Genomic DNA, 18,170 nt, shown 5'->3' on the forward strand with positions numbered 1-18,170 from the left:
TTGACTTCCCGGAGGTCCTGGACCGGCCTATAGTCATTGGTTCCGGGCTTCTTGACTGGCAACAAGGGAGTGTTCCAGGGGGACCGGCAGGGGTTAGAATGCCCTGCTCCAGTAGCCTCTTAATGTGAGGTTTGATTCCATCGCGGGCCTCCCGGGACATGGGATATTGTTTAATTGAGGCCGGGAGAGCAGATGCCTTTAAATGGACTATGATGGGAGCCTGCTGGAGGGCTAGTCCCATTCCTCCAGTCTCTGCCCAGGACTGGGGAAAGTCAGCCAGCCAGCGGTCCTCGACCTTAAAGGAGTCATCCTTGGGCTCATGTATTCTATATTCCTCTTCTAAGGCTATAGTCAGTACCGTGAGTGGGGCCCCTTCTGGCCCCGTGACTCTTATGTTGGCTTTCTCGAAATGTACTTGAGCCTTTAACTTCGTTAGGAGGTCTCGACCCAGGAGGGGGTTTGGGCAGTCAGGAACATGTAAAAAGGAGTGCATCACCTTACCGGTCGCTAGGTGGAGCTGGCGGTCCGTGGTCCATCGATATTGCTTCCCACCGGTAGCTCCTTGTACCCAGGCAGTGCGGCGGCTCAGGGGGCCGGGTGACCGATTTAGAACAGAGTGTTGAGCCCCCGTGTCTACCAGGAAGGTGACCGGGCGCCCCCCTACTGGTATGGTTATCCGGGGCTCAGGGGGGCTCCTGGCCCTGACCTCCCTAATCTTCGAGGCTCAGCAGGTCGGAGGTCTGAGAGCGGGGTTTGGGCCTTTGGAATGTCCTTCTTTGTTTCTTGGGACATTCTCTTGCCCAGTGTCCTCTCTCCTTGCAGTATGCACACTGGTTCCTTTCCAGGCAAGGCCCTCTTTGTCCCTCTCTCTGCCTATCCTGTCTCTGCTCTGCAACTACTGTGGCCAACAGTTTAGTCATCTCTCTATTACGCTTCTTGTCCCTTGCTATCCTGTCTCTCTCATTTCCTGTCTCTGACATTCTGTTTACCTCTTTTCTCTCTCTCTCTGAGCTTCTCTTTTATTAAAAAAATACATTCTGTCTCCCTCAATACATCTGGTAGTGTATACCCCTGTCATATGGGTTATACATTCTGTAAGCTTCCTTAAGTCTTTCAAAAAAATGCGGCTGGCGATTCCTCTGCCTTCTGAACTATCTGTCTTACCTGGGCCAAATATATAGATTGCTTATCCGTCTTTCGGAGACTCGCTACAAGCAACTGGCATTAAAGACATTAGATGGGTCCTACCTGCCTCAGTGGTGAAGTCCCAGTCTGGGCGGTCGAGGGGGAAAGCAGCATCAATTTCATTTGGAAGCTGCGTAGGTTGTCCATCTGCCCCAGGAACAATTTTTTTTTCCGGGCTTCAAGAAGGACCCTCTGTTTTTCCTCCGAAGTGAGGAGGACCTGTAAAAGCTGTTGGCAATCATCCCAGGTGGGCTGGTGGGTAGTAAGAACCGACTCCAATAAATCAGTCAGTCTCACAGGATCTGCTGAAAAGGAGGGGTTATTATTTCTCCAGTTATAAAGATCAGAGGCAGAAAACGGCCAGTACTGTAATTGGCCATCATGGCCCGTCCGAAGGGGCAGGGCAGTTTAATCCGGAGCGGGCTGAGGCTACGGCGCCGCCCGGAAGGGCCGGAGCGTCTGCCGGGGAGCGGGGCCGAGGGGCGTGGCGGCCGCTCTCTGACCCGGTCCATCGCGGGCCGCAGGGAGGCAGACACAGCTCCCCTCGCATTGTCGCCGGTCGGTCGCGCCTTCACATTCAGGGCGCCCTTCGCGCAGCGGCCGGGACGCTGAACGCGAACCGGAAATGGGCCGCAGCCCGAGCGGTGCCGCAGCGGCGGCGGCGGGGTTAGGGAAGAGGAGGGGGAGGGAGGGTCATAGACCGGCACTTCCCAGGTAACTATATAGGGTACTTGGTCCGGGTGGCCCTGGGGTCCAGGATCCATGACTTTCTCTTTCACCTGGAAAATAATTTGAGGGTTAAAGGTGCCATCTCGTGGCCAGCCAACATCAAAAGTTGGCCATTCAGAAGAGCAAAGGATGATCCATGCTTCTTGCGCGCGACAGTCCGGTTACGAGCATCTCGAGAGCGATGACAAACGACATTCAGACGGACGAACAGATAAGAAACAAAAACAAACAGATTTTTGCTGCGCGGCTTTGACGAAAGTCAAAAGCAAATTCAGATCGGGGACGGGGGCCTTGTGCTCCCGTCCTTGTCCCCTATCAGGATGGAAACTCCCTCGGCCAGCGGGACTTCCCCAAACAGACGGGGCAGATTCCTAGGCATCTACCCCAAACAACCGAGTCCCTAAGAACTCCAGCTCCAGATACAGACCTGCCCCAAACAGACGAGTTCCCTAAGAACTCCAGACGGGGCAGATGGACATCTGCCCCAAACAGACGGGGCCCCAAACAGACGAGTTCCCTAAGAACTCCAGACGGGGCAGATGGACATCTGCCCCAAACAGACGGGGCCCCAAACAGACGAGTTCCCTAAGAACTCCAGACGGGGCAGATGGACATCTGCCCCAAACAGACGGGGCCCCAAACAGACGAGTTCCCTAAGAACTCCAGACGGGGCAGATGGACATCTGCCCCAAACAGACGGGGCCCCAAACAGACGAGGCAGATCGTGTCCTAGAGCTGCGGTCGGTGCCACCAGATACAGATGTATACAGCTGTATATTACAGACGCAGGCGCAATAAAACAACAGGCATAGACAGACAGACAGCAGACAACAGAAACAACAGAAATTTAGTCCGGACAATTCTTACCTCCCAGAAGTGGGTCGGTGGTCCCTGGGCGGGGTCTCAATTCCCGGCCAACGCACCAAATGAAAGACCCCAGGTGGGGACTTTCACGGGAGGGAGACCCGAACCCAAGGAACACCGAGGCCACGAGCTTGGATGCAAACAGCAAGAGGCTTTATTGATAATACACGGGTACCCGGGGCGTCTCAGTCTCGGGAACTGAGAGCCCCGAGCTGGGGACTCAGGGGTTCTTTTATAGCAAAAAGCGCAGTACAGAAGCGAGAAGCCTAGTTACAGGACCCTGATTGGGTAATTTAAATGAGGCGGGGGCTCAGAACGAGGTTTCTCTCATCTGGACAGAGAGGCAATTAAGGTTTCTCTCATCTGGACAGAGAGGCAATTAAGGTTTCTCTCATAACTCAATTCTCGGCCTTGGCCCTATCTGAAGAACAAAGGTTTCTGTGCCTGCCCAATCTTTCTGGGCTGGCTGTGCAGACCATAGACACCTGGGCCCCTATCTGGACAGAGATAGTAGTGACTATGCAGCTGTAAAGTCCTTGAGCTGAGCTTCCTTCTGATCAAAAAAATGACTATTCGGCTGATCTGTGGGGGAAAGGAATTTTCCATAGGCCTCAGCCACCTGTGCTGGGCCGGGGTCTTTCAATCCTAGCCTTTGGGAGCTGTAGTTCCATTTTCAAACCTTCCACTGGTTATCTAATTCACCCATCTAAGGCCTTAGAGATAGATTTTTAGTTTTTTGTTGTGTTTTTTCCTGACAGGGCGTCTCTGTGACTTTGGAGGCTGTCCTGTAGAACTCTCTCTGTAGACCAGGCTGGCCTCAAACTCACAGAGATCGACCTGCCTCTGCCTGAGATTAAAAGTGTGCACCACCAACACCCAGCCACCCTTCGTATTTAACAGCATGCATTCTCAATCCTCCCAATGGCAAAGAGTGGAGCCATTGATATAGTCCCTAAGTGATAGCAAGGGAAAGATAAGAAGATGTACCCAGCCCTTCTCCTGCTTCCTTGACTCTACACTCCAGGCAAGGAAGCCATCTTGATGAGCACCTTTAGTGGGTTCTAGGCATGAGCCTGTATGGTTCGGTCAGATTCCATGGGTTACAGACAAATTTCAAGAGAGTGTCACTGGGCACTGGTATCAAGGAAAACAAAAACCCTCCACTACCCAAAAATGTGGGAAGCCTACTTTTATCAATGACTCTATGCCCAGTGAGAGACTAAAACCAGGGCCATTTTAGAAAAGAGGGCCAGAAACAGAATATGGGATTGTGGGAACACCAGACCTTGAGCAGAGACCCACTTCCCCTTCTGCCTGGGAGTAGGCAGCTGTAAGACAATGTTTACTAAAAACATGTTTACTAAAAACAATACAATGCCTGGGGCAATACGTTCCTGGAAAAGGCCTACCCACAGAAACCGCCCTGACCTCGACTTTGTCCAAAGACTAACCGCCTCTTCTGCCACGCCCAGATCAGTTTCTGGGGTCAGGGGAGAACCAGCCAGGGTAGAGGAGAGAGCAGAAGCTTCTCTGGTGGGAGCCATTCTTAGGAAGTTTTCTTGAACCTTTTTGGAGCCTGCTTAAAGTTTTCTTTACACCGTTGAACAAGTCTCTGTGTTGTCAATCCCCGACACCCTCCGCACGTTCTCGGACACAGGCCGCACAGCAGACGCGACTTGGGATCTTCACCCCAGAACCTGTGCAGACTGGCTCACATCACCCACCCAGTTCCAGGAAAAGCATGGCCTGACTCTGGCAAGAAGAGCAGGGTTAATCAGCAAAACAACTTTTATGGACACGTGTTGTGCCAAAGATTAACCTGTGGAAATTCCCCCATTCTAGACATCCCGACCAATCAGTTTTGAATCCATCCCTTCGCCCTTTCCTGTGGTTTTGGTCTTTATGAACCCCTTGCTTTTGAGGCTCAGGACACTCTCCTGCAGCTGCCCTGTGTCAGTCTGTGGGAGGTCCTTGCTTAGGCTTGAATTCAGTAAAGAAACCTTGTGTTTGCATATGGGGCTTCAGCTCCTTGGTGGTCTCTCTGGAGTCCTGTGAACTGGCATAACATTTGAGGGCTCTTCTGTAATCCCCAGCAATCCCCTTGGGTCCCCAACCCCAAAGGTTTCATCTCCAAAGAGTCGGGTGAGTTTCTGTGTGTGTCTGCTGTATTTGTGTCTATGGTATCCCTGTAGTTCTGTGTCTTTTGCTTTCGGTTTGCCAGTGAAACAGTCTGTATCTGACGGGACAAAAGGACCTTGGAGGACACACTGGAGGGTCAGACCTGGGGAGACCTCCCAACTCCCCATCCAGGTGGGGATCCAACTGAGGGTTGGATTAACCCGCCTTCTGATCTGAGTGGGGATCCAGTCAAGGACTAAAATTTAAGAACAGCATATCCCCAGCTCTAAGTACTGCTGTCTGCCTCATCCTTGAGTTATAATTGCCTCTTCCCTTTCTTTCTATAGTTTCAATGAATGATGCTCAGGTATATGTTTCTAATTGTCTAAGAGGTGTTTAAGTCAAGGTATAGTGCCAGAGCCAGGGTAAGCAGAAGTCAGGTGACTGGGACACGGAGAGGGAGGTAAGTGCTAGCATCAGCGCTTGCCCAGGCAGGGGCCCTGTGGTAGACGTTCAGTGGTTGGAACAGCTCTTTAGGGAGTATTCATCAGAGCGGTTCAGACCAGTTGCATCTACAGGCTTTTCTCCTGAGCAACCATGAAGTCTCAGAGCTGCTCATCTTTCTCCTCATTCATAGCCTTGCACAGAACAAGAGTGCCAGACATGGTGTGTGAGCAAACACCTGAGGGCTGAAACCATCCTAACTTTCCCTTGTTTTCCAGTATTTCCTCACTTCTCCCTCAAGGAACTTCAGAATGTCTGCCAATGGCACCCTCTTCTCCACCACAGAGCTGGACTTTGAAGCAGGACACAAGAGGTAACCTTTCAAGGACTTTCCCTGAAGTATGTCTGTCCAAAACCCAAGGAAAATAAGGGAATAGTCAGATCCAAACTCAGGGTGGCTGGTCCCTGAGCAGCCTGGGGTATGGAAGGTCAGCTTCAGCAGGCCAAAAGCCCTGTCAGGACACAGGAGAACCAATGGTGCCATGGTGTAGGGGAGGGCATGGCCAGAGCTGGAGGCCTGAGTGGGGAGGCTGTCGTCTGAGAGGTTGGGCTTGAGATGGAAGCGTTGGGGAAGCCAGGTGAGGCTCCTGGCTCTAGATTGGTCAAGAGAACTGAGGATGGGTGTAGCTCCGTGGTGGAGTGCTTGCTACCCAGTGTATGGGATGCCCTGGCTTCTATAACTAGTACCTCGAGTGAGTGAATAAAATGTTAGCCTTATTTCCTTGAGAATGGAGCAGGTCCATTGCAGGGACATTGTAAGGCAGAGGACATGAGTTGGCTGGCTTGAGTGGAATCTGTCCAGGGAGGTAGTAGCCATGAGGAAAAACTCCAGACTGAAAAATGAGGGAGTGAACCCATGACCAGAGAAGGACCTTTGAAGGTGCATGAGAAGCAGGCAGCTGGAGAAGAAGCCTGCTCACCTTCCTCTGTGGCTATGTAAGCAAAGTTTGTTTGTTTCCCTGACAGCTTCTATCTCCTTGTGGGAGTGAGGGACAGCAGGAATCTCGAAGCCTCCACAGTGCTCCAGGTGACCATTGTGAACATCAACGATGAGATCCCACACTTTACCAGGTAGGCCTATGGGTACGCAGCTCAGGGCTCAAAAAATCTGCTGCCCCAGGTGTCTGAAGCACGTTCGTGACACAACAGACAGATGTACTTTACTCTGGCCTAGACGGGGATGAATTCTCCAGTGTCCTTCATGCCTTTCTCCCCCAAGTTCCCTCTTTGCTCTCCGCACCTCCTGACCCCCACCTTCACACGCACTTTGGGACTGTGGGCATGGTGGGAAGAGGCAGGGCGGAGCACAGTGCTCCTTGTGAGCTGCTGTACAAACACAGAGATGAATAGAAGGCATACACGAGTTTAATAGAGCGTCCCATGTCATTAATAGAACCCTGAAGTCCATACTGGTATCGTAAGGCCACTGGAATACCAGAGTTTCTTCTTGGCTTGGTGGATCCAGAAAGACACCTGGCTGTGTCTCCTGCTCCTCATACAGTAGAGATGAGGGAAAGAGTGTGGACCTGGCCCCATCCCCGGCCTGCTGCACACGAGGATTCAGGAAGATAAGATGGGGTTTACAGGCAGCAGATGAGCTTCAGAGGCGCCTGGCTCTCTGCTGCCCCCAGTGGGCACAGGCACCACCCACAGGGAAAACAGCACCATCTTGTGCTCGGAGGCCAGCAGCTTTAAAGACTGCGACAAAACAGCACAAAGTTAGTTACTATTTGTCAGTTAGAACCAGAGCTGGAGAGGTGGCCCGACAGTAAAGAGGACTTGTTGCTGTTATGAAGACTAGAGTTCAGTTTTCAGTACCCAGCACCTATTTCGGGCAGCTCGTAATAGCCTGTAACTTGAAGCCCAGGGAGCCAACACTCTGTAGCAGCCTTCTCAGGTACCTGCACCCATGTGTTCACAACACACACGGAGACATAAGCACAATAAAACAAAATCTTTAAAAATACTGAAAAAAGCTGGGCAGTCGTAGTACACGCCTTTAATAGCAGCACTCGGGAGGCAGAGGCAGATGGATCTCTGAATTCGAGACCAGCCTGGTCTACAGAGCGAGTTCCAGGACAGCCAGGGCTTTGCAGAGAACCCCTGTCTCAAAAAAAAAACACTACATATGTAATATTTATTCTTATTACATATAATATATGTTATCATATATTTATATTATGTTTGCATATTATACATATATTTGTAGATATGATATATATGTATATAATAAGATGAAAATATTTGAAACAGCCACAACCATGAGACCAAGGTAGAGTGCTTACAAAAATATTTTAAGAGGGCTGGAGAGTAGGTTTAGTAGATAAAGTGCTCATTGTGTCAAATCCCCAAAGCCATGCAAAAAAGCTGGGCATGCTTGCACACTTACCATCCCAGTGCTGGGGAGAGGGAGAAAGACAAACTGGGCCTCACTGGTCAGTCAGCCACGCCTCCTTGGTGAAAAGCCCGTCCCAACAAAGGAAATGGGTGGGCATCCCTGAGGAGTGACGTTCAAGGGTGTTCTTTGGCTTCCATATGCACGAGTACTGCATACACGAGAAATGCAAGCATGTGCAAAACCAAACATGTTTTAAGCCTGGGAGGTATTAAGCCCACTCTGTTCCCAGGCTAACCTTTTGCTGCTTTGCAGACGCGGCAGAGTGGAGACACTTCTGGTCACTGACATCAGCTCCAGCTGTGGTACGGAGGCTGCAAATCATCTTCCGCAGGGTGTTTCCATCAGTGCCTGATGCTGGGCTCCAGAGCTCAGCATTTCTACAGATGGGACAGCCTAGAAACAAACACCAGTAGGTTGAGAAATGGTTGTGATACACCAGTTCAAACTCAGGCTCTGTGGACCAAAAGATCTAGGAAGGTGATAGCTGTGGGGTTGGCACCCATACAGCCGGAAACACTCCCACAAGTACTACTGCGAGGCACACTGACGGATGCCGAGGAGGAGACCTCCCCTGGCACTCTTCTGCTTTGAGCCATGTCGTCTAAAACACGGCACTAAGTGATTTAGCATTGAGGGGAAGTGGCCACCCAGAGGCAGCTCCAGACATCTGTGCTTCTCACTTGTGGTTTTAGAGATGGGCCTCTTAGTCTCTGAATCGGCTTTGCTTCCGGGTTCATGGATGATTTCAAGGTGTGTCTGCAGGAGCAGCCTGCACTCTAGAAGCGAGTGGGCCAGGACGTGCCTCATTTTTCTCAGGCTGTTCAGTCACGATCTCTCGGTCCCTCAGCAGCCATGGAGTGAAAGGAGAAACTTGGAGTCATACTGGACGTTGCATTGACAGCATGCCTGATTCCTTGGGTTCCTCCATCTCTCTTCTCTGACACCTCTGCTAGCACTAACCATAGGAGATTAAATCTTTGACTTGACTCAGGTATACCAAGTCCCAGCATGAGGCAGCCACGGCGGCTGTGGAAACAGCTCATCGTCTTTGTCTAGTTAAGGACACCGCAGCAAGTGCTGCTTCTGTTGCTGAGACTGTCGCCTCATTTCATGCTTGAGTGGAGACGGATGTCTGTCTGACCGCTTTGTGGGTGTGCTGTGTATGCTGGGAGGCTGTGGCCACTGGAGGGTGAAAATCCGGAACATGCTTACTCCCTGTGTGCGGTGCTGACAGAGAGCACTGTATTTCAGCTGTCGGCAGTATCTTCCTCCCTCTGCCTGCTCCCTTTGTAGTCACTGAAGTCCTCTCATAAGGGGTGCCTGGCAATGCCTTCTTGGGTACTCATTAACAGGGAGGAAGTTACCCAATCAACACAGGGAATTTGATAACCATCCCCCTCCGGCACTGTTGTCCTGAGCTCTGGCAGTCAGAGCGGGGCTGACTAGGCAATGTGAATGAGAATCATATTTATTCTGTGTTTTTAAATTTACTTATTTACTTAGTCTTCTATTTATTTATTTACTTAGTTATTCAGTCTTCTGTCTGCATGTCTGCCTGCAGGCCAGAAGAGGGTGCCAGATCTCATTGCAGATGGTTGTGAGTCACGGTGTTGCTGGGAATTGAACTCAGGACCTCTGGAAGAGCCAGTGCTCTTAACTGCTGAGTCATCTCTCCAGTCCCTCTCTGTTTTCATAGACCTGAAATTGGACTTTTGTTGGATAATCTTTTTTTATATACATAAATCATAAATCAAATACTAAAACTTTATTTTCTGCCATGCTTACCATGAGGGCAATGAGACACACTCCCTAACAGTCAGCCCTGTTTCTTTCAAGGGTTCCTGGCACAGTCAGTGTGGACTATGGAGGCTTCAGAGCAGGATTTAAACTCACACCCTGACTTGAACTAAATGCTTCTCTGTGACAAGGCTGTCCTATGGAAGGAGTCTGTTCAGCAGCATCCTCCTCAGCATGAGAAGAGCAGTTCCTTCCCCAGGTTGTGACAACCAAAAGTTGTGTCTGCATAGAATCTTCCCCCCCAACACCACCCAGAATCACTGCCTCAAAGGGCATATTCCTCCTATGGTACCTTGTTTCTGTCCTAGGCAGCCTGGGGCTAGTTGTCACCTCTGATGCTGGAGAGTGTGTGCACATCCCTGTCTGTCTCAGTGTACACTCTGCTCTCCCTCCAGGGATCTGCATCTCGTCTGAGCTCGCTGGTGATGCTGGTGTTGCTGGTTAGGGGAACAATGCAGAAAGCTGGGACAAGGCTTTGCAGGCAGCAGGGCACCTTTGTTTCACTTTTCTGTTGCATTATGGGTACAGCTACTTACACAAAGGGTGTGTTTGAGGCTAACAGTTGCAGAGGTAAGGATCCATCCCCATCACTGCAGGGAATCAGGATTCCAGGCAGACATGGCAGCTAGAACAACAGCATGGTGCACACGTCTCTAACCTCAAACAGGAAGCAGAGATCAAGCTGGGAAGGGAGTGCTTTGAAACCTCAAGGCCTGCCCCAGTGAAAGCCTTCTTCCAGCAATGCCACACCTCTTGAGTGTTCCCCCAAAGCAACTGAGGAGCAAATATTCAAATGCCAGAAACCATGGGGACGTTTTGTCCTTCAGACCACCAAGCATCTTTGTAGCCCTGGCTAGGAAGTTACTGGACCCAATCTAGCGGATGGAAGAAAATCCATCCTGCATTAGAAACAGGGTTCTGTTGGCTGTGAAGACAAGACTGTCTCTCTCATCTGACTCTGTGTCTGGTCCTTGCTGCCCCCCTGGCTCTTCTGGCTCCACCCACTAATGTCACATACTCTGAGAAGGGATATTGCAAGTGAGAAAGAGTGGGTCACAGGGCAGGGAGACCCATGCCCTGGAGTGACCTTGCACAAAACAAGCTAACTCCTTCCCAACAATGGGGTACATGGATGATATTGGGCCCAGGATTTGGGGCAGGGCCCATGTGGTAGGCTAGGGTGAAGACCTGGCTACAGGTTGTCTCTGCTTCTCTTGAGGCCAGCCACAGGTCCTGTCTTGTGTCTGGTTCCTGTGGCACACGCAGTGGGACAGTAGTGGTGAGCTAGGGGCAGCAGAGTAGCTTGAGCCCCCAACACAAGGGCGTTTAGAGCTGAGATGAAGACTGCCTCCCTTCAAGGAGGGACAGCTGGGGGAAATGGCGCCTTAGGAAACAGGAAAATTAAAGGTGGCTCTGCCATTCTGAAATGATCTTACTACTGGTCTTCTACAAAAGCATGGAGGCCTGAGAAAGGTGTGTGAGCTGGGCACTTGGAGTTCTGGTAGACACAGTGTTCCTTGGAGAACAGTGCCATGACATGTGCCAAGGGCTTCTCAGTTTAGAGAGCTGACCTCGGAGTGAGCACTGCCTGGAGAGATGCCCAAGTTCCACGGGGAAGAGTGTCTTCAGGCAAATGCAGCAGAAGAAATAGACTAGAGATGCTAGAAGGCACAGTATTGGGATTCTGTCAGATTCCATAGGATGAGGAAGCCTGCAGTTCTGAACATCGTGTCTAGATGGGGTCTTTACAAGGATCAGAAACTCAGAGGAGAGAAGCTGACCAGGTAAGAGAAGTGTGTTGTGCGAGACTGTTCATGATAGGTAAAGGTATCAGGCAGGTAGTCAGTGGCTGTGCCCAATGTAGGAAAAGCTTGGCACACCTGTTGGCATCCATGAGGATGTGATCTTTGGAAATAAAGATGCCAGTCACCCCTCCTTTCAGCTGGGTTTTCTGCATGTTGATGCAACTCAAGCAATGCAGTGCTATAGTTAGCACACACCAGAATACCTACTGCCCGATCTGCACCCTCCCCTACCCCTGCAAATTAGCCAGCCACTCCTGCAGTATTTTTGTTTCAGTCCCAGGAGAGAGTACTCCATTCCCGAGGAAGTGCGTCCAGGAACCATTGTGGCGAACATCACCGCAGAGGATCCTGATGACGAGGGCCTGCCTGGCCACCTCCTCTACAGCATCCCCGCCACCAGCAGCTACTTTGTGATAGACCAGCGTGAGTCATCCTGCATCCTCTAGTGCAGCTGCTCCCATGCTTTTGCAATGCTGTCTTCCTCTCTTGGCCTGCCTTTCGGTCCAGGTTCAGCCTCAGGGAAAGGATGTATTAAAGGCATGAGACACTGCCAAAGACTGTGGAGCCTGAAGAGGGCTGAGTGTGAATAGCTGGGTCACCTGTCACGTTTATGGAGGGGGATGAATTTAATTTCTTAACTAACATGAAGATTAAGGTTGAAATTCCTAAAAATAGAACTCAGATATCTCTCTATGGAAATGAAGACTCAAAGACACCAGAGAAATTGTATTTAATGTTTTTTTTTTGGTTTATTTGTTTTTTGAGACAGGGTTTCTCTGTGTAGCCCTGACTGTCCTGGTACTTGCTCTTTGGACCAGGATGGCCTGAGTCCTGGTATTAAAGGTGTGTGTCACCACAGCACAATATTTTTTTTCTGGCAAGGTCTTGGTATGTAGCTCTGACTTGCTATATACCAACTCATGCAATCCTCCGCTTCAGCCCCTTGAATACTGGAGTTACAGACATTAACCACCAGACCTGTCTGGAAAATTGCATTTTTTTATACCAGTGTTTATGAGAAAGTAAATGGATAAATATGATTGGAGGACAAAGTTTCTAAAAGTGGAGTAAACTGTGTGAGCCCTGGTGTTCAGGTGTGTCTGTCCTAGATGGTGATGCTTACATCTGAGCGCAAATCTCTCAAATGAAGGCCTGTAGACAGGGTTTCTGTCCTACCAGGTTCTGCAAACCTTTAGCCCCAAATAAATACACAGAGTCTCATATTAATTAATTATGGCTCAGGCTTCTTATTGGCTAGCTCTCTCTTAATTATTAACCCATATCTACTAATCTGTGTATTTCCATGTGGTTTTGGTTTAGCAGGGAATGCTCCAGCATGTTACTCCTTCAGCGGCTATGAGTCTTCTGTGGCCCCTCTGTGCTTCTCCCCAGAATTCTCCTCGCCTGTTAGCTCCGCCCATACTTCCTCCCTGGTTACTGGCCAATCAATGTTTTATTCATCAAACAATAAGTGAATATCCCCCCATCGAAGGTCTGATGGCTTTCTCCAGGGGAGGACAGGATAAAGGCAGAGAGGCTCTCCTGCTTCTGCTGTCATCTCGCGTGTCAGGCTGCCATGCTGTGGGGTGGTCCTGTGCCTCATCACTCTCAGGAAGGTGGGCCTGGAAAGCTGCTTGAGTTGCCTGCCCTAGCAACACACTTCTAAAGATTCAGAAGTGAAGAATAATGTGACCTCTGAAGTAGAATGAAGACAGATGTGTAATTTCAATGTCTTCAGTAGTTGCACTAAAAAATGAAATTGCTCTTAAGATCCAACATATTGTAATTACAGCACAATTAATCTTTAAAAGTAATTGAGATATTTTACATTCTTTTGTTTGGAAGATTATTGTATATTTTATACTTAAAGCATATCTCAAATCAGGCTGCCCCCATTTCAGGGGTTAAGTAGCTACTTGTGGCTAATGGTGATGCATTGGACAGTGTCTCTGTAGATCAGCTTACTAGGTGGTTGGCAGTTATGATCCCATATGAGCGGCCTAGTGCAGAGAATGAACTTCCTCCCCTCTGTAATGCCCACCTAGTGGAGACTTTGTACTTATGCGGTGCAGCTGCACACATTCCTTCCCAATGAATTAACATCACCCAGTTTACAAAGGAAAATCAAGAGCTAGAGAGATACCTAGACAGGTTCAGTGACTTCCTCAAGGTCCCCAGGTCATAGGGGGACTTGGATGGCCAAGTCAGATGATTCTCGTGCCTGTCCTCTTAGCCACTATACTGGCCCATCTCTGTAAATCCAGGCCACATCAGCCTGTTGAACTTCACTTTAAATAATGCCTTTGTGGAAATCAGACCATGTGTCAATGGCTTTTGAGTACACCTTGTCTGGGCCTAGGAAATGCTGGGCATGCAAAGTCAACACCTGGGATCTATCTCTGGAAACAACTGAAGGCTTTTGATATTGACAACCTCACATAGCTAAGAGTGTAGGGATAGATGACCTTGGTTTACTCCAGTGTTGCAAAAATGAACTTTTAACAAACACACGCGTGCACGCACGCACACACACACACACACACACACACACACACACACACACACACACACATGAGTGCTGGGGATTGAATGCAGAACGCTGTCCATATGAGACCAATACTACATCTGAGCTATATTCCCACACCCTCCTTTTTTGAGTGTTTAAATTAAGACTGGTTTCAAGTAATAAAAATGAAAGCAAATCAAGCTAAGCATGAGACTAGGAAAAGGAGGAGAAGAAGAAAGGAGAGGAGGGAGGTGGAGGAGAGGGAGGGGAGGCCATCTCATCAGGACAGAGGAGGGGAGGGGAGGCCATCTCATCAGGGTGGAGGAGGGGAGGGGAGGCCATCTCATCAGGACAGAGGAGGGCTTGAACCAGCACTGCTCCAAGGGTCTCAGCAACTCGAGTTCTGGGCTTTCACCTGCACTCAGTGGTAGCCTCACTCATTCTAAGAAACAGTACCTGTTTCTTAGCAACGGAATATCCAATAATTGAAGGCAGCTATCCCCCAGTTTTGTCAGTTCTGCCCAGGGCTCAACCCTGAAGTCTAATGTGTGGCTTTAGAGCAGGGTCAGGTCAGGCATTCAATGGTGTCAAATTCAAAAATGCATATGATTTTACAGAGATACGTCTATATAGGTCTACTCCCAGGGTAGGACAGTCATTATTCTAGATCAGTCTTTCCTTGTGTTTTCCATGTCCCTGTGACTTATTCTTCATTTGACTTCTAATCTTTGTCTTCTTAGTGACTGGGACAATCCAAGTGGCCCACAGACTAGATAGAGATACAGGTGAACTGAGACAAAATCCCATAATATCACTGGAAGTTCTGGTGAGGGACAGACCCTCTGGGGGTCAGGAGAACCGCATCCAGATAACCATCACTGTGGAAGACATCAATGACAACCCTGCAACATGCAGAAAGCTCACCTTCAGGTACTCGTGTATTGAAATGCATTCCCTCTTGAGTGGCCCTTGACCTCTGGGCTTCTCTGATATACGATGGCATCGGGGAAATGACTTTCCACAAGCAGATTCAAAGTTTCCCATTTTGTTCAAATGCCTTTTTGTTATTCTTTTCCTTCCTCTTTCATTTTCTTCCCTCTTCATTATTTCTCTTTTCTACTTTCTGTGTTTATAGTTATTTTTAAATTTCATTCCACTTGCACCACAGTCCCTGTCTTTCTATTTATTGCCACCAGAGGTAAGACAGTGCAGTTATCACTTATAATGGAGTCAGGATTAGTAACTAGGACCTCCCAAAGACACTCACAGTAAGTAAATAATACAAATAAACCAAACCAAGTACTTGGGTAAAACAAACATCTAATTCACCTTCTATAACTTAATTGCATATAGGTGAAATACAGGTGCATATACAACATGAGTTATTATATATATTTACTTGTCCTTTGACTCACAATTAATTCACAATGATTTTTAAAAGTTCTTTAATAATTATTTATTTTTACTTTACATGTGTTAGTATTTTGCTTGCATGTATGCATGCCTGGTGCCTGCAGAGGTCAGAAGAGGGCATCAGCCCCTGGAACAGGAGTTGTGAACACTCAGCTCCACAGAACAAGAGTTGTGAACACACACTCAGCTGTGAGCCTCCACACAGATGTTAGGAGCTGCACCCAGGTCCTCTGGATGACCATCAAGTGCTCTGAAACTCTGAGTCTTCACTTCAGCCCTTCAAAGACCTTTTTGATTCCTAGTTACTATGCTTTTTCTTTTCTGAAGCCATAGCTATTTTGACAGAAAGCCACAGAGTGGGAATTCTTCCATAGCACCTTCAGTTCCGTGGTTTCTATGCTAGTCAGTCTTTGGAGGTCTGAATGGGGTGGGGTGTGTCTCAGAAATGACCTTTGTGGACAGAGTGTCCTGCATCTAAAGTAAGGCTGGAGATCGGAACAGGCCTGTTTTGATGACCCAGTAGGCAAAGTCTCTTGGGTTACCTTGACTGGGTTTTCAAGTTTGCTCCAGGTGACTTTGGACAGATACAGTACATAGCATGGCTGTGCAAAAGATGTGTAGTGATATATTATTTGTGATTTATTAAAGCTTGCCTGAGGATTCAGAAAAGCAAAGTCAGCCTTAAGCTGATCATGCACTGGCGACACACACTGTAATGTGTAGTCTTCCTGCCCACCACCTGGGTCCTGCTGTCTCTTTTAGCCCCCAAATAACACACAAGACACTATATTAATTATGAAGTTGTTGGCCATTTGCTTGGTTTCTTATTGTCTAGCTCTGACTTGATTATTAACCCATAATTACTAATATATATATTTTATAAGGACTTATTGTTATGAGGATGTACTCCTGCTGCGTCCATTTCTCCTGGGAGATCATATGGTAACCCATCTCTTCACTATGTTTCCCAGAATCATTCTAGACTCCTAGTCCCACCTATCTTGTTTCTCTATTGGCTAACAGTGCTTTATTTAAACCAATCAGACACATATTTACAGAATGACGTCTCCCAACAACACACCTTTAATCCCAGCAGCCAGAATCTAGGAGGTGGAGCTACACAGATTTAATCCTAGGATTCAGGAACAAGAGATAGATGGATCTCTATGAGTTTAAGACCACCCAGGGATACGTGATACTGAATGAGTCTAAAAGAGTAATAGATCACATGCCTTTAATCCCAGCACTAGAGGGGTATAAAAGATAGAAACAGGATCTTCAGTAGTCAGTATCAGATACTCATTCTCCAGTCACCCTGAGGAGAGTTACAGTCTGAGGCTTGGTGAGAGCTTGTGGAGACAGGCTCAGCCCATTTAGCCTGAGGTAGAGGTAAGAAGCTGGTGGCCAGCTGTTTTGTTTTTCTGATATTCAACTTGAATATTGGAATATCAATCTTTTATTTATTGTGCTGCAATGAACAGCCCTAGACAAAGACTGTCCAGGGTAAGGGATAGCTATTAAGTTCATTTGTTATGTATATGACCAGCCCTCCATTTTCAAATTTACACACTCTACTCAGTGCTTGAGGATCAGTGTGATGGCTTAGAATCTGTCCTGGACACATCTCAGATCCAGCAAGGTTGCCTACTACTTTCCTTGCAATTTATGTTCTCCTGACCAGTGGGGAGCTCTCAAAAAGGAAATAAAGAGAGTGAAGCTGGGGGTTTATCAACTCCCTCCCTTTCACAGTTTTCCTCCACAGGAACTTCCCAGACTCTGCATCGCAAGGATGATCCACACTGAGTGTGTGTGGGGGGTGTGGGGTGGGGAGTGAAAATGGGGTTTCTCTGTGTAGCTCTGACTGTCATGGAACTTGTTTTGTAGACCAGGCTGGCCTTGACCTCATAGAGATTCACCTGTTTCTGCCTCCAGTGTGCTGGAATTAAAGGCATGTACCACCACAACCAGCTGCTCTACTCTTTTTTTTTTTTTTTTTTTTTTTTTTTGTTTTTACGAGACAGGGTTTCTCTGTATTGTTTTGGAGGCTATCGGTCTAGCCCGGCTTTGAACTCACAGAGATCCGCCTGCCTCTGCCTCCCGAGTGCTGGGATTAAAGGTGTACGCCACCACCGTCCGGCCCAGCTGCTCTACTCTTACTAGCCCTGAGAAATGCATCAGCCCTTAAAATTTCTTCACACACCCAAATACCCTTTGTAATCATCTGTTTACTAAATCTCCTAGAATTTTCCTCATTTGTTGTCTGCTTCCTGCTGAGACCTGGTTTACCCAGTCACAGGCTGGACCATGTTGCAGATCACTTTCCAAACTTGAACATTCCGGATGTTCAGTCTCTTATGGGCAGGAATAGGTGCCATGGACATTAGGATGTGATTTCCACACCAACACAGGCACAGTGTAAATCCCATAGTCTGCTAAAGGAAGTGTGGGCCTGTAGATGGAACAACGTTTTTGCAGTCATCCACTTCTCTTGAGAATCTTCATTTACGATAGCTCTCTGAAATGGCCCCAGTGCATCCTGGGAAATTTACTTTTTATCCTAAGCCTTCTGACTCTTTGTTCCTCTACTTGGAGGGCTATTGGTGTCTGGAGCAGACTGTGCTGTCTCAAGCCTCTTTGTTCTGTCTTTTTCTCATATCTGTTCATCAAATATTCTGGCTTTCTGTGGTCTATAGTTCCCTGAGGTGGTAGGACAGTTTGCAGACTGTGTTATATACTACCTGGTGAAATGGTAATTTGAATGTCATAGGTCTACCAGGCAAGCCCACAGAGTCCTGCTCTAGCTAGCCCTGAAGTCCATCAGTAACTGTGCTAATTACATTCATTTCTGAAG

General features: G+C 48.3%; 1 protein-coding gene across 7 annotated transcripts in view; it reads left to right on the plus strand.

Moving 5' to 3' along the window:
• Cdhr3 (cadherin related family member 3) overlaps nt 1-18,170 on the plus strand; it is a 136,546-nt gene that overhangs the window by 25,207 nt on the left and 93,169 nt on the right. For all 7 annotated transcript variants that reach the window (XM_040743291.1, XM_040743292.1, XM_013117833.3 and 4 more), the window contains exons 5-8: nt 5,619-5,713; nt 6,367-6,471; nt 11,675-11,823; nt 14,647-14,836. In XM_040743291.1, coding sequence (XP_040599225.1) covers nt 5,619-5,713; nt 6,367-6,471; nt 11,675-11,823; nt 14,647-14,836 — 539 coding nt within the window. The remainder of the gene's footprint in view (nt 1-5,618; nt 5,714-6,366; nt 6,472-11,674; nt 11,824-14,646; nt 14,837-18,170) is intronic.

The sequence above is a fragment of the Mesocricetus auratus genome, unplaced genomic scaffold (assembly GCF_017639785.1).
Source record: "Mesocricetus auratus isolate SY011 unplaced genomic scaffold, BCM_Maur_2.0 Super-Scaffold_15014, whole genome shotgun sequence".
Classification (NCBI taxonomy): domain Eukaryota; kingdom Metazoa; phylum Chordata; class Mammalia; order Rodentia; family Cricetidae; genus Mesocricetus; species Mesocricetus auratus.